We start from the raw sequence: 16,823 nt of genomic DNA, 5'->3' as shown, positions 1-16,823 counted from the left end.
CTAGAATCACAGAGTTGGAAGATATCACAAGGGCTATTAGTCCAACCCTTCTGCCCTGCAGGAAAATTCAATCGAATTTCTTTGAACGATGCTTAATGGTCATGTCTAACTGAGCGTGGAGTAAACACAGCCATGCATAAGGGACAGTTATATGTCTGATAATGCATTCAAAAACACAAAATAGCATGTGGATGTGCACTGGTTCTGTGGATTGACACTGTGCATTACACATGTCGAACTTCAGTACAGGATAACGTCTATGGATCAAGTCATGTGGTTGGCAATCCCTTGTGTGGGTTGCTGTGTATTTTCCGGGCTGTTTGGCTATGTTCCAGAAGCATTCTCTCCTGATGCTTTGTCCACATCTATGGCAGGCATCTTCAGAGGTTGTGCGGTGTTTTGGAAACTAGGCAAGTGGGATTTATATATCTGTGGAATGCCCAGGGTGAGAGAAAGTGTTGGAATGGACGAGCCGTTAAGCTCTAATCACCCTCTTTATGAGGTAAATTCCCATTAAAATAGAGTAAAAATTGCAGCAGTGAGACTTACACGGTGTGAGTTTGGAAGACCTCTGTGTCATCAGGAAGGCAAAGGGATGCAAAGTTAGCCTTAAAGTTTAAAAGCATTTATTGAGGTAAAAAGAAATCCATTGATGGATAGAAAAGGTTTGGAGCTAACTATCTAATCTAGCCTGTTCTAATACACATAGATGGATTAAAATAACAAAGCTCTAGACAGCTACATCTTGACTAATAGAGGACAGAAGTGCGTCCTCTCTGGAACAAAGCAGGAAGCTGGAATGGCGTCCAAGCTTCGTGGGTCACTTCTTCTCTAGGGCCATAAACATTCCGAAAGCCAAATTGGGGAAGTTACGTCAAAGCCCTAGGAGAGATCACATTTCTAGAAACATCAAAGGGTGGGCTGACCTAAATAGGACGGGAAGCAGGAAACAATGGTGAATCCTATCTAGGAAAGCTTTGGAAACAGGGAAAGGATTCCCTCAATCTAACTCTATCATCTATCTGACTACATTTAGACTTGAGTAGTCCAGGGTGATTCCCAACAGAAAAAACTCTTGTATGTTTTTGGCAGGGAGCAACCAGACCTTGAAGCCGTTAGGCCATTCAGTGCTAATCAAGGTGGCTAACTGCAACATTCACGCTTGCCTCAAACAGACAAGAGTTCTTTGTCCACCCTGGACATTATTCCACAGATATATAAACCCCACTTGTCCTAGTTTCCTACACACCTCACAACCTCTGAGGATGCTTGCCATAGATGTGGGCAAAACGTTAGGAGAAAATGCTTCTGGAACATAGCCATACAGCCCGGAAAACTCACAGCAACCCAGTGATTCCAGCCATGAAAGCCTTTGACAACACAACACCTTATGTGATTGCAGTGTACAATGGTAACTTACTGAATCAGTGTGCATCCATAGGCTATTCTGTGTACTTGTATTACCAGACATACAACTATCCTCATGCACAAATGTATGTACTTCACTGTCAGGTCTCTGGGAGCCATATATAGGCGACAAGCCACTCTCACCTTTCATCTAGGTTCGTCTGCCTATCTAAGAGAATGCCATCAATCTCTGTCTCTCTCTCCTGCCATTCCTGCCCTTGCACAAGCCAGCCTTAGGGAAGGAGAGCATCACAACCCCTCCTGGTTCCCAAACAGCTGAGGCAGAAGCAGCGGTTTGCTCACTCACATGGCACTGGGGTCCTCTGCAAAATGGACAGCGCTGAAGCTCTCTGGCCTGTCCAGGATGATGGAGGACGTGGTGGAGATGACTGTGTCCCGGCGGGACTCTGGAGCAAGGAGAGACAGAGTCATGCTGGATTTCAACCATAATCATTCATAATCATAGAATCATAGAGTTTGAGGAGTCCACAAAGGGCCATCCAGTCCAATTCCTTTCTACCAGATAGGAAAAGAGCAATCAAAGCACCCCAACAGATGGCCACCCAGCCTGTTTAAAAGCCTCCACAGGAGCCAAGCAAAAAATGCCCTCTCAATGGGAATTCTATATGCCAAACTGGAAGGCTATTAGCCATCCCTCTCAGGACCAGCAGCAACTGCTATATGCTACCATATTGCCCAAGAGGCAACAGATGATTGATGGAAAGACAGACAGAGAGACAGACAGGCGACCATTGTGGTCCATGTGGCTAGCTGTTCCCAATTCAGTTGGATGTAAATCTACTTCAGATCTGAGTTTAGATTTTGTCAGAGTTCTCCAAGGCACTGAACCTTAGCACCCAAATATTATAATAATAATAATAATAATAATAATAATAATAATAATAATAATAATAATAATAATATTTATTCTTATACCCTGCCTCCATATCCCTGGAGGGACTCGGGGCAGCTTACATGGGCCGACAGCCCAGGCAGATACAATATGAAACATAGGTAAAGGTAAAGGTTTTCCCCTGACGTTAAGTCCAGTGACCGACTCTGGGGGTTGGTGCTCATCTCCATTTCTAAGCCGAAAAGCTGGCGTTGTCTGTAGACACCTCCAAGGTCATGTGGTCGGCATGACTGCATGGAGCGCCGTTACCTTCCCGCCAGAGCAGTACCTATTGATCTACTCACATTATTATTATTATTAAGCACGTTGTTGAAGCCATCCAAAACAAGTCTCTCTACATTTGTCTAACTAAACCCCATTCAAAGCCGCTGGTCCTTCTCACAAAGGAAGTGATGGACACCTCTATCTGCTTCATCACAAAAAATATCAAGTCTGAGGATCTTACTGAGTTTCTCTGTCTCTTTGTTGAAATCCTCGTTGCTGTCCTTCTTGCCGGCTGCTGAGATGCTCCGATAAGCTTGGGTTTGCTTGTTCTGCTCATCCACAGCTATAGAGGAGAAGGAGGCCACAGGAGAAGGTGGGTTTAGTTTTTAAAGAAGCCCATGCCCTGCAATGCATTGCTGTAGTTCTCAGGGCAGGGATGGAACTCTCCCCAGACTAAAATTCTTAAGACTTATAATATAAAAACAAAGAATTATTAGTAGTCAAGTTGTTAAAGCCCCATAAACAGCTTACCAGTATTTTGATACAATTTTTTTGTGTGTGTCAGGAGCAACCTGAGTTGCTTCTGGCATGAGAGAATTGGCTGTCTGCAAGGACGTTGCCCAGGGTATGCCTGGATTTTTTTTGATGTTTTTACCATCCTTGTGGGAGGCTTCTCTCATGTCCCCGCAAGGAGCTGGAGCTGATAGAGGGAGCTCATCCGCGCTCTCCCCGGATGGGATTCGAACCCGGCAGCTTTCAGGTCAGCAACCCAACCTTCAAGTCACGAGGCTTTAGTCCACTACACCATCAGGGGCTCCTTGATACAAATAGGCCTGGCCAAATAGAAAAACTTTTGCAGAAAGAAACAAGGCGGGCACCAGGCGGGCCCCTCTTTGGCGTGCTTTAGCATTGGGGGTGACAGAGGAGAGTGCCACATCTGGGTTGCAGTCCCTGCCTGTCATCAGGACCACCCACATTTGCCCCTCTGAAGGCATTTTGAGGTGGAGTTCCTAAACCAGTGGCCTCCACCCCCTGTGTCATGACCAGCTTGTGTAGCCTGGTTTTCTGTCAAACTGAAGGCACATAGTTTTGCTAAATGGATTCATGGTTAAGCTTCTTTGGGACCACAGCTCCCAGAGTTGGCCATCCTGGAGAGTGGGGTTCTGGGAGTTGTAGTCCAGTCCGCCAGCTGCCCCATAACGTCCCTCTCACCTTTCTCCGTCTGTTCAATGATCTGCCGCAGGGCCTTCTTGAGGCTGTTGGCTCTGAGCATGAGCTGCTCCTTGGACTTGAAGATCCTGGGCACGGGGCTCGGATGGAAGGGGCCCTCCTTGCTGTCATTGTCCGTTGCGCCTGGGCTGGGCAGGGCGGAGGGCGGAGGGGTGCCTTCGGGAAGCACAGTGGCCTGGGACTCTTCGTTCAGCTCCCGAACCAGAGAGTCCAGTTTCTCATTGAGCATGGCACACTGAGAGAGGGGGGAAGGATACAGAAAAGACTTGGATGCAAGGGAATAAATCAAGGATTGCAACCCCCTTTCTCTCCCAGGGAAGGCTGTCCCAGTGGCTTTGACATCCAATCTGCAGACCCTGGCGGCACCCATCACGCAAACCCCAGCACTGATATGCCCAAACATACCTTCCGCGCCATGGTGTCCGCTTCCTGCTTGCTGTCGGTCGTCCGCTCGTATGCTTTGCCAACGTCAGCCACAAAGTCATTGACTGTCCCACAGAGGAACCTGTGAAAGGACAGTGACTGAAAGCGTACTTGGCAGACAACATCCCCGAGCCCCACAGAAACTGACCGCTCCCCCCAAATGAAGCCCACACTTCCAAGTATCCTGTGCTGGAATGACATGGAGATCCTCTCACACACAAAGCTATGGTGACACCTTTGCTCTCCGGTAAAGACCTTTGTACCTAAACCTAGGGAGCCCCAGTGGTGAAATGTGTTAAAGCACTGAGCTGCTGAACTTGCGGATCAAAAGGTCCCAGGTTCAAATCCCGGGAGCGTAATGAGCGCCCGCTGTTAGCCCCAGCTCCTGTCAATCTAGCAGTTTGAAAACATGCCAATGTGAGTAGATCAATACGTACTGCTCCAGCGGGAAGGTAACGGTGCTCCATGCAGTCATGCCATTGGCCACATGACCAGAGGTATCTACAGACAACGCCAGCTCTTCGGCTTAGAAATGGAGATGAGCACCTACCCCCAGAGTCAGACATGACTGGACTTAACGTCAGGGGAAACCTTTACCTTTACCTTACCTAAACCTAGCACTTGTCAAAAGGCTTTTTTAAAAAATCGGATATGTGTGCTGCCTTTTCATATTCATTGCTATACGCATACTGTTTTAAGTTATTCATGTTTTGAAACAATAACAAAATCAATTATTTGTTTTTTATATTATCAGATTTTGGGCTGCATCTTGTTTCCACCTGTTTTCTAGCTGCCCTGGGTCTCATCTTTGGAGAAAGGTGGGATAAAAGTTAAAGAATGAACTAAGTCAGAGCATTGCCTCTTACTTTGCAGAGGAAATCACCACTGAGTGTTTGTCCGACTCCAAGATCTTAGCCAAATGGAGGGCCACCGAATCGGCATACTGGGAAATGTGAGCCTAGAAGGAGAAGAAATTACAGCAATGCAGAATGAAGGGAAGGCAATCGAGAAGGGAAGAAGAGCTCTGCCTTAAGATCTTGGCTCTCCAAAAACCCCTCTCTCCCCAAATTAACTGGCTTTTGTGGGTGACTTGCACCTGCATGTTGGAGTCCTCGTTCTCCTCTTCTTTGATGGCTGGCGGGGACTGTTTGGGGGCTTCGTAGGTCAGGACACTCCACCTGTAGAGTGAAGGAGGGGGAGGTTTCAAGGATATGGGTCGCCCATGCCCTTCAACTTTCTCTCCCATAAAAGGCAGCCAGGCAGCCTTTGGGAAAGGGGTCCCCGGTGCCCCATCTTTAGTGCAAGGAGCCAGCTGAGGAGTGTCGTCACCCACACTGGGGCTGGGCCTGTATGGCTTAGCATCCCATAAAGTTCCTAACTGGGATCCTGTGGCACAAGGACAATGTTCCACAGAATAAGAATGTTCCCTTATACATTTCTATCATTGCACTAGCTTCAAACGTCGTTTGAGCCTTTAGGCATGGGCAAACTTCGGCCTTCCAGGTGTCTTGGATTTCAACTCCCACAATTCCTAACAGCCGGAGTTGAAGTCCAAAACACTTGGAGGGCTGAAGTTTGCCCATGCCTGCTTTAGAGAAAAAATGCGAAATGGATAGCTCTACAACAGCTATTCCAGATTAGATTAAAAATGTTTTTGAGATGGCCAAAATGGGCACATTAACTTTGGCTGTACACAAAGTAAAAACCCAAAAATTCCAGGAAGAATGGTTACAACAGGATTTGTTGACTAAAAACACTCATATATATATATATATATATATATATATATATATATATATATATATACACACACACAGTGTTCCCTTACTTATCATTGGGGTTAGGTTCCAGGACCACCCTCAATAAGTGAAAAACCACGAACTAGGGACACTATATTTATTTTAATATTTACACATTATTTTAGTAGTTATACACTATTTTAAGTCTTTATCAACCAATCTTGTGTTGATAAATCACCTCCTTCTCCTCCCGTTGCCGCTTGGGGTCCTTTTCTCTCCCTTTGACTTCTCCTTCCTCCCTTTTATTATTGATAAAAGTTTTTTAGAATTTATTGAAAAACCGCGAAACAGTGAATTGGCGAAAAGTTTTGCAGAGAAGGCTCAAGGCCTTGCAAAGCTTTTTTTTTCCATGTCAGGAGTGACTTGAGAAACTGCAAGTCGCTTCTGACATGAGAGAATTGGCCATCTGCAAGGACGTTGCCCAAGGATGTTTTCAACCATCCTTTTTGGGAGGCTTCTCTCATGTCCCCGCCAGGGGAGCTGGAGCTGACAGAGGGAGCTCATCTGCACTCTCGAACCAGCAATCATCAGAACAGCGAAGTAGTGAGGGAACACTGTAATTGGAGCCCTTGGTAGTGCAGCGGATTAAACCGCTGAGCTGCTTAACTTGATGACCAAAAGGCTGTGGTTCAAATCCAGAGAGCAGGGTGAGCTCCAGCTGTTAGCCCCAGCTTATGTCAAACCAGCAGTTCAAAAACATGCAAATGTGAGTTCAATAAGTACCAGGTAACAGGGCTCCATGCAGTCATGCCAGCCACATGACCTAGGAGGCATCTATGAACAACATCAGCTCTTCGGCTTAGAAATGGAAATGAGCACCACCACCCAGAGTCAGACACAACTAGACTTAATGTCAAGGGGAAACCGTTATCTTTATATATATCCCACATCCCCCATCATTGAAGAGACTTTGGTTATTTGAAATGGGTTTCCCCCTCCCCCACTTCCTTACTATTTTTGGATTTTTAAAATATAGACAAACTTTGTGTATTGCTTAAAAAAGGAAGAAATTGTGGTAGTGAAACACATAAAATTTTGCTTTATATAATACTAATACTAACATACTAACAAATTAAGTTATTTTTTAAGATTGGCCATATAATAACTAAAATTAGATAAAGGATTTAAAACAAGTAACTGGATAATAATAATGAAGATGAACTTTTAGTGGGGAAGAGCTGGGGGAGGAGACTGGAAGACGGTTGGAGAATACTTTAAGAAGATACGACTATTGGATTTAGGCACTGAACCCAGGTTTCAGAACTATAGAGAGTGCTTTGAAAGCCTGGGTTAACCCCTGGCATGCACTCCCTGCCCTCCTGATACGGGAACCGCTGGGGATCTCTCTTCTGTTTCCATCCAAAGCCTATGATTTGGAGCTCACCTGTCCAGCATTTTGGTGGTGGCTCGCTCCAGCTTCTCCAGGACCTGAAGCAGCTGTGTGTCGTCATCGCACAGGCTGCCCCATCCCAGGACCCGGGCCAAGTCGTTCCCCGTTCCCAAGGGCAACACACCAAGCTGGCACTGCCAGGGCAAAAGGGGGAAAGGAGAAGGAGAAAGTCAATTGGGCCAGCAGAAGAAGAGAAATGTGCTCACAAGGAAATCAGACAAGGTTAACAGATGCACTATTCTTTCCTGCTCGGATTTCTAGGCCCCCAGTTTCTCCCTCTCGCACACACATGCACACCTTTCCCAGACTCATGGCAGCAACAATATGGACTCTGGGTTGTTGTATGTCTTTCGGGCTGTGTGGCCATGTTCCAGAAGTATTCTCTCCTGACGTTTCGCCCACATCTATGGCAGGCATCCTCAGAGGTTGTGAGGTATGGATAAACTAAGTAAGGAAAGGAAAGAATATATATCTGTGGAGAGTCCAGGGTGTGGCAAGAGTCCTTTTTCACTGGGAAGCCTGCATTAATGTTTCAGTTAATCACCCTAATTAGCATTGGAAAGGTTTGTCTCTTGCCTGTGGGGCATCCTTTGTTCAGAGTCATTAGCCGTCCCTGGGGCTCCTCTGCGCTCAGAGTGTTGCTTCCCATCTACTATTTTGATTTTAGAGACAACCCTTTCAATGCTAATTAAGGTGATTAACTGAAAACAAGAGACAAACCTTTCCAATGCTAATTAGGGTGATTAACTGAAACATTAATGCTGGCTTCCCAGTGACAAAGGACTCTTGCCACACCCTGCACTCTCCACAGATATATATTCTTTCCTTTTCTTACTTAGTTTATCCATACCTAACAACATCTGAGGATGCCTGCCATAGATGTGGGCGAAACGTCAGGAGAGAATACTTCTGGAACATACAGCTCGAAAGACATACAACAACCCTGTGATCCCGGCCATGAAAGCCTTCGACAACACAATATGGACTCTTCCAGGAGCAAAGGAGGCAATTTAGAGGAACTTTGGGGCCCCTTGTGGCACAGAGTGTTAAAGCGCTGAGGTGCTGAACTTGCGGACCAAAAGGTCCCAGATTCAAATCCCGGGAGCGGAATGAGCGCCCACTGTTAGCCCCAGCTCCTGCCAACCTAGCAGTTCGAAAACATGCAAATGTGAGTAGATCAATAGGCTCTGGTGGGAAGGTAACGGCGCTCCATGCAGTCAAGCCGGCCACATGACCTTGGAGATGTCTATGGACAACGCCGGCTCTTCGGCTTAGAAATGGAAATGAGCACCAACCCCCAGAGTCGGTCACGACTGGACTTAATGTCAGGGGAAACCTTTACCTTTACCTTAAGGCTAACAGACTGATTAAGGATGAACCTTTCACAGAATAACAAATCTGACTGTCTGCTATTAGGGTCAACGTGTGTCAAGCATTGCAAGGCTTTCTCTTGTTGGGAATCACCCTGGACTACTCAAGTCTAAATGTAGTCAGATAGATGATAGAGTTAGATTGAGGGAATCCTTTCCCTGTTTCCAAAGCATGCCTAGACAGGCTTTACTGTGTTTCACTCTATCCTGTTTACGTCACATCCCTTACTTTGAAGTTAGTAGAAATGTGAATCTTTAGGAACACTAACTTCTCATTGGTCAGAAGTTCTTTTATGGACCCAATAAACTGGACCATGAGGTTAGAACCATTTTGGTTCACTCTTCTCCCTTTGTTCTTCTAGTTAACAAGCAGCATCTTGCTGTCTCTCCTGGCAAGATGTAACTATTTAGATGTTTGTTATTTTTCCTTTCTTATTTTTCCTTAGAAATCAGTCTAGAGAAGACTAGACAGCTCCCAAGCCTTTCTATCTACAATGGAATTCTTTTTACCTGAATAAATATTTTTTGAACTTTTATTGAGACTCTGCACTCCATTGCCATCCTAAGTTGAAAGGTTTTTCTCTTGCTCACCCCGTGTAAGTAACTGTTGCATTTGAAAGCTTTGCTTTTGCTACTCTGATGATTTTTGGTGGAATCTCCCCCAGAGAGGGTTAAATTGAGTCTAACTGCTCAGAGATTACCACAACAAGGGGAAACTTTTACCTTTACCTTAAGGCTAACAGACTGATTAAGGATGAACCTTTCACAGAGTAACAAATCTGACCGTCTGCTATTAGGGTCAACATATGTCAAGCATTGCGAGGCTTTCTCTAACTTGTTTCTTCTCATTCTGGTTGCAAATCAAGACATCACTTCAGCGCACATTTTGGGTTACAGGGCGCCTTATGGGTAGGCAGCCTGGCAACAGGATACAAGGGAACCCCCCAATCCCAATTTCCAAATAGGGCAAAGGCCTTGGGGAGGAAGAGCCAGCACAGACCTGCTTGTGGAGCCCCAGGGAATCAATTTCTGAGAGCACCCATCCAACGCTGCCATCACCTCCACAGACCAAGATGCGGAAAGTGGAGAACTTCTGAAAGAGACGCAGCCTGGAAGGAGAGAGGGGAAAGGGGGGTCCATCAGGGGAAGGAAGCAGGGCCTGGGGGGCAGGGCCCACAAGAGGAGCCTTCCAGGTTGGGGTGTATCACAACACAGCCATCTGGGACTAGAAGAGACCTGTAAGGACCAAGAGGAGGAGGGAGAGGAAGAGAAAGAAGAGGAGGAGAAAGAGGTTTTCAGCCCCCCTTTACTTACTCACCCCAAGTGTGGTCCCCCATTCATCAGGTCAAAGACTTGTGCTGGGTTGAGGAACTGCTTAAACTTGCGGAGGAATTTGACGCCCTGGTTGTCTCCACTCTTGGAGTTGACAAAGGCCAGCAGTGGACTGGAGCAGGAAGAGGGGCAGGTAGCCTTCCAGAACCCTGGGGTGGGGGAAGCAGGAACCATGAAGAGTGTGGGAGGCAAATACACCGCAACACACACATCAAGACTGTGCTCCAAAATCCTTCCCTCCCTTGAAACTGAGAGATGTTGCATCACTCATTCTAGTTTTTGGTGGGATGGTACTATGTAGCCCGCTGTGTATGTGGGGCTGGATAAAAAAAGGCCCCTGATGCAATCCCACCCTCTGCAACCGTAACTGCATCAACCCCTCAAGACCCACTTGCACCAATAGAAGTTTGATTTACTGTATATACTTGAGTATAAGCCTACTTTTTCAGCCCTTTTTAGGACTGAAAAAAACCTTCCTCAGTGTCATGATCTCCAATCTTTGAGAGCCCCTATATAAATGGGCTAAAGATAAGGTTCTAGTATTCTGTACAAATTGTCGGGTTCTCTTCTCCCAGTTGTGCTGTGGATCAGTCTTCCACCAGAAAAAGCACCAAGACACACGCTGGTAGATTCCGACAATTTGTACAGAATGTCAGAACCTTCTCTTTGGCCCATTTATATAGGGGCTCTCAAAGATTGGAGATCATGACACTCGGCTTATACTCGGGTGAGGGTCCTGGTGGGCTTATATTCAGGTTGGCTTATACTCAAGTATATATGGTATATTTATTATTTTTCTCTATTATTATTGGTATTGTTACATTTATTATTTTACTCTATTATTGTTGTTACTTTTACATTTATTTTACTCTTAATTATTATTAATACATTTATTATTTTACTCTATTACATTTATTATTTTACTGCATGTATTATTATTATTATATTTATTATTTCACTCTATTATTATTAAAAGGATACATAAGCACATTTACATTGAAGAAGATGAAAATAATGATTTAATCAGAGTTGAACAGTCATATCTTAAATTACAGTTAGATGTAAAGATTCAAAAACATTTAAACTACTGATGCCTCAATTAATGTAATTTTATTGGTATCTCGACTTATATTGGAGTCAATATTTTCCCAGTTTTTCTGTGGTAAAATTAGGTGCCTCGGCTTATATTCGGGTTGGCTGATACTCGAGTATATACTGTATTTGTATCGTGTCAGAAGCAGCTTGAGAACATACTGTGAGTCACTTCTGGTGAGAGAGAATTGGCCCAGGGATGCCTGGATGTATTATCATCCTGCTAGGAGCCTTCTCTCTTTACTGTGTTTCACTCTATCCTGTTTACATCACATCCCTTACTTTGAAGAAATGTGAATCTTTAGGGACACTAACTTCTCATTGGTCAGAATGTCTTTTATGGCCCCAATAAATTGGACCATGAGGTTGGAACCATTTTGGTTCTTTCTTCTCCCTTTGTTCTTCTAGCTAACAAGCAGCATCTTGCTGTCTCTCCTGGCAAGATGTAACTATTTAGATGTTTGTTATTTTTCCTTTCTTATTTTTCCTTAGAAACCAGTCTAGAGTAGACTAGACAGCTCCCAAGCCTTTCTATCTACAATGGAGTTCCTTTTACTTGAATAAATACTTTTTGAACTTTTATTGAGACTCTGCATTCCACTGCAATCCTAAATGGTCAAAGGCTGCTCTTTGCTCGCCCCGTGTAAGTAACTGTTGCATTTGAAAGCTTTTGCTTTTGCTACTCTGCTGCATTTTGGTAGAATCTCCCCCAGAGAGGGTTAAATTGAGTCTAACCGCTCAGAGATTCCCACAACAATACAATTGGGAGTAGGGTGGCCTGGAAGCTTCAACAACAGATGTAGGGTTTCCTAACAGGCATTTGATTCCACTCCCTGATATGGAGCATCATACCATGATCCTAAGAAATGGTGGGTAAGAAAGACAACATAAACCAAGAGCAATGTAAACAGGTGCCCCATCTAACATCTAACCCCCCTTCCCCCCCCCCCCCCCAACACACACACATTTGTTCCTTGGCAGTCTCACCTGCCTTTGCTGCTTACCGTCCGAGTCAATGCTATTGAGGGCAGTGGGGGGGATGATGGAGACCTTATACTGCCCCAAAGGGCACTTCTTCCCCAGCTGCTCCTTGCAAGCGCTGTGCACCTGTGCAATGGAGAGAGAGAGAAAAACAGGGTGAAGGAGAAAGCTCCACAACTCTTCCTCCTCCTCCATGTCCTCATACATCGAAATGGGGCTGGACTAGATGATCTTTGTGGCTCCCATCCCACTTTATGATCCTAGAAACGGCCACAGCAAGAGGTTCTGGAGACAGATGGGGCTCTTACAATGGCCTTGCACCAGAGGCAGCGCAGGTCCTGCAGCCTCCGCACGCTCCCGCAGGTCTTGTCGCAGACGGCACAGCGGGCGCTCACGGGCAGGTTCCCCTCCAGCCACTGGTGGGGCATGGCCACCTGCGGAGAGAATGGGGGCTCAGTGGGGCCACATGGAGGGGCCCATGTGCCAAGAGGGTCCATGGCACACCTGCCCAGCACCATGCCAGCAGATGGGCCTCCATCCCCAAAGGCAACCAGGGCTGCAACTCTGCTATTCTGGGATTTGTTCCACCCTCCAGGTGAGTAGATCAATAGGTACTGCTCCGGCGGGAAGGTAACGGCGCTCCATGCAGTCATGCTGGACACATGGCCTTGGAGGTGTCTATGGACAACGCCGGCTCTTCAGCTTAGAAATGGAGATGAGCATCAACCCCCAGAGTCAGACACGACTGGACTTAACATCAGGGGAAACCTTTACCTTTTACCAGGTGTTTCTGGATTACAAATTCCAGCACAGGAAGTAGTTAAAGAGTACTGGGGATTGGAATTCAACAACAGCAGTCATGGAGTCATATGATTCCCAACTCAAGCAAAAAAAAAAAGGGGGAGTAAGGGTTCAAAGGAGTTACCCCGTCTTCATCCTCAATGATGTCATTCCCAATGGAGGCCAGCGTGGTCCACTTGCAGTTGTTAGTGGCTCTGACTGCACAGCGCTTGTGGGCTTTGAATTTGCAGACTGATGAAGGGGGGAAACACACCAGAGCAGATGTTAGCAAAGAACGGCTGCACAGTTTATTTATTTTATTTATTTACAGTATTTATATTCATGCGCTCCATGCAGTCATGCCGGCCACCTGACCTTGGAGGTGTCTATGGACAACGCCGGCTCTTTGGCTTAGAAATGGAGATGAGCACCAACCCCCAGAGTCAGACATGACTGGACTTAATGTCAGGGGAAACCTTTACCTTTACCTATTTATATTCCGCCCTTCTCACCCCGAAGAGGACTCAGGGCAGATCACATTGCACACATATAAGGCAAACATTCAATGCCATAACATAACATAGAACAGAGACAGAGAGAGACGCAGGCACGGGCTGGCCTCGAACTCATGACCTCTTGGTCAGAGTGATTCGTTGCAGCTGGCTGCTAACCAGCCTGCGCCACAGCCCAGCCTCTTCCATTCTTTCAATCATTACAATATTTCAATCATGAAATCTCAAGGCAGCAAATGGTTAAACCAGGGGTCCCCAAACTTTTTAAACAGGGAGCCAGTTCACGATCCTTCGGACTATTGGAGGGCCGGACTATAGTTGGCCACTGAGCAATAATAATAATAATAATTAATAACAACAACAACAACAACAATAAAAAACAGGATTGGAAGAGATCCTTTGGGCCATTGAGTCCAATCCTTTTCTGCCTTTGTGCACCAAAAGCACAAGCAAAGCACCCCTGACAGATGGCCACCCAGCCTCAATGTTAATAATAATAATAATAATAATAATAATAATAATAATAATAATAATGGTTGGAAGAGACCCCTTGGGCCATTGAGTCCAATCCCTTTCTGCCTTTGTGCACCGAAAGCACAAGCAAAGCACCCCTGACAGATGTCCACCCAGCCTCAATGCTAATAATAATAATAATAATAATAATAATAATAATAATAATAATAATAATAATAATGGTTGTAAGAGAAGAAGAGACCCCTTGGGTCATTTAGCCCAACCCCCTTCTGCCCTTGTGCTGTGGGGGCCGGATAAATGGCTTCGATGGGCCGCATCCGGCCCCCGGGCCTTAGTTTGGGGACCCCTGGGTTAAACCAATACTGTCTAAAACAATAATAGATAAAAGCAACTGGATAACTTAGCTAGGACAAAACCACATTAATCACAAACTCAGTGTTTCCCAAATTCTGGTCTTTGAGTTGTTATTAATCTCAACTTTCAGAATTCTTCAACATTGGCCAAAGCAGCTAGGGGAGTTCTAGAATTTGGGAATCCCTGCATTCCAAGAATACAATCTGAAAAACTCTGCACATGTACAGAGGAGCAAGTCCCTCCCGCCTGCACTTCTGGAAGGATCTCCTGGTCACCTTCGCAGGAGAGGCCGTGGGACGTGACGCCGGAGAGGGCTTCACGGCAGACGTTGCAGAAGGTGGGGCGCGCATGGGAACAGGCATACCAGTTGTGCATGCCGGAAAAGTGCTCCATGTTGAACTGGGAGGCCTGGAAGAAATGGGAGAAGAACGCCAAGGTTGGCAGAACAGCGGACGGACAACAGGGAAGCTCAGGATCAGGGAAGGGCTCCTGGCCTTGGGCTGGATGCAGGCTGAGATGGTGGCCCTCCTCCATTGATTTAGGGCAAGGAGTATGGCCAAACGGACTTGCCTTTCTCTCTCACAAGAGCAGCCAAGTGCACCTACCCCCCACTCTCTCTCACCTCATTGACTTCCCATTTTTGGACAGACTTCAGGGCCCCGATCCAGTCTTCCATCTCCTTCCGGTTCTCTGCGCAGAGGATGAGTTTCCGGAAAGGCGTGATCACCTAACAAGAGAAGATCAGGAGAGTCAGCGTAAAGCAGGGGTCCTCAAACTTTTAAAGCAGAGGGCCGGTCCGCAATCCTTCAGACTGTTGAGGGGCCGAATTATCATTTGGAAAAAAGAAAAAAAACACGAACAAATTCCTACGCACACTGCACATATCTTATTTGTAGTGCAAAACAACAATTACAATGAAAGACCAATACAATATTTAAAAATGAAATTTTTTTTTAACCAACACAAACCTATCAGGATTTCAATAGGAAGTGTGGGCCTCCTTCTAGCCAATGAGATGGTCAGATTTATTAGGATTGTTGTTGTTGTTGTGTGTCTTCAAGTCATTTCAGACTTTGGGCAAGCCTAAGTCCAAAATTATTTATTTATTCATTTACTACATTTATTTACTACATTTATATCCCACCCTTCTCACCCCGAAGGGGACTCAGAGCAGCTGTATGTACATACAATATATTATATTATTAGCATAGCACAATATTAGCATTATATATTACTATATTGAACTATACCACTATACTGTAATATTATATGTAATATATAACATATAATTAATATTATTACAGTAGAGTTTCACTTATCCAACATAAACGGGCTGGCAGAACATTGGATAAGCGAATATGTTGGATAATAAGGAGGGATTAAGGAAAAGCCTATTAAACATCAAATTAGGTTATGATTTTACAAATTAAGCACCAAAACATAAAACATAAAAAAGTAGTTCAATACGCAGTAATGCTATGTAGTAATTACTTTACTTACGAATTTAGCACCAAAATATCACGATGTATTGAAAACATTAACTACAAAAATGCGTTGGATAATCCAGAACGTTGGATAAGTGAGACTCTACTGTATATGGTATCATTATTAGTATTATATTGTATAAAATGATAATATTATCAATATCATATGTATATACAATAAATTATTAAAACTGATATAAAAATATTATATTATAAATGAGGGTGGGGCCCAGGTAAATGACCTTGGAGGGCCGCATCCGGCCCCCGGGCCTTAGTTTGGGGACCCCTGGCGTAAAGGATGAGACTTAAAAGAGGGTCTCCAATATGGTCAACATCTGGTTTCAATTTCAGCTGACTTGGAAAAGCCACTTCATCTCTTCCCTGTTTCTAGACACGAAAACAGGTTCCTTTTACACCACGAGCACTGATTCGCTGCAATCTCTGTTCAGTTGTGGCTGATCCAGCAGAAATGGCTGCTCCAGGGGACGGAGGCCAAGGCAGACTCCTGGCCAAAGTCCATCTGCACGAGGCCAGCAAGGAAAGCGGCCTGTTCTCATGTTAAGGGCCTACCGTGAAGCTGTTGTTGATGTTCTTGATGCTGGTTTCTGCCACACTGGCATCGGACAGGTCCACTTCATCGAAGATCAGGGACTGGAAGAAGAAGGACAAGGGAGGGAGAGCGGTAAGAGACGGCAGATCGGACCAGCCTTTCTCTGCCAACCACCACGAGGGACTCCTGCCTTCTCCTCCTCTTTGAGAGAGATCTTAAAGTCTCATGAGTTTCAAATATTACACAGATTTAGAGGATTGGTGGAACCCAGCTACCTGTGTTTTCCCGAAAATATGACAGTGTCTTATATTAATTTTTGCTCCCAAAGATGTGCTAGGTCTTATTTTCAGGGGATGATTTATTTTTCAATGAAGAAGAATTCACATTTATTGTTGAACAAAAAAATGAACATCTATATAGCTATATAAAAGGGTAATGAAATTTCGGCCTAGGACAAAACAACAAAACTACACATCCCAGAAACATTAAACTTGGCAGCACAACCCCTCATCCACGCCTCTACGTTCA

At 45.1% G+C, this 16,823-nt stretch overlaps 1 protein-coding gene across 1 annotated transcript in view; it reads right to left on the bottom strand.

Annotated features, from left to right (window-relative positions):
* The window catches only part of LOC100562316 (diacylglycerol kinase delta), a 64,934-nt gene that overhangs the window by 20,295 nt on the left and 27,816 nt on the right, over positions 1–16,823 (bottom strand). Inside the window, exons 3-17 of the mRNA XM_062963997.1 lie at positions 16,316–16,396; positions 14,884–14,988; positions 14,537–14,669; positions 13,067–13,173; positions 12,450–12,575; positions 12,165–12,267; positions 10,055–10,217; positions 9,737–9,845; positions 7,361–7,500; positions 5,274–5,355; positions 5,044–5,135; positions 4,160–4,259; positions 3,737–3,989; positions 2,766–2,867; positions 1,715–1,814 (exon numbers count right to left, since the gene is read on the bottom strand). Coding sequence (XP_062820067.1) covers positions 1,715–1,814; positions 2,766–2,867; positions 3,737–3,989; positions 4,160–4,259; positions 5,044–5,135; positions 5,274–5,355; positions 7,361–7,500; positions 9,737–9,845; positions 10,055–10,217; positions 12,165–12,267; positions 12,450–12,575; positions 13,067–13,173; positions 14,537–14,669; positions 14,884–14,988; positions 16,316–16,396 — 1,796 coding nt within the window. The remainder of the gene's footprint in view (positions 1–1,714; positions 1,815–2,765; positions 2,868–3,736; positions 3,990–4,159; positions 4,260–5,043; positions 5,136–5,273; positions 5,356–7,360; positions 7,501–9,736; positions 9,846–10,054; positions 10,218–12,164; positions 12,268–12,449; positions 12,576–13,066; positions 13,174–14,536; positions 14,670–14,883; positions 14,989–16,315; positions 16,397–16,823) is intronic.

Source organism: Anolis carolinensis, unplaced genomic scaffold (genome assembly GCF_035594765.1).
Source record: "Anolis carolinensis isolate JA03-04 unplaced genomic scaffold, rAnoCar3.1.pri scaffold_12, whole genome shotgun sequence".
Lineage (NCBI taxonomy): Eukaryota > Metazoa > Chordata > Lepidosauria > Squamata > Dactyloidae > Anolis > Anolis carolinensis.
This window is presented reverse-complemented; position numbering and strand designations above follow the sequence as displayed.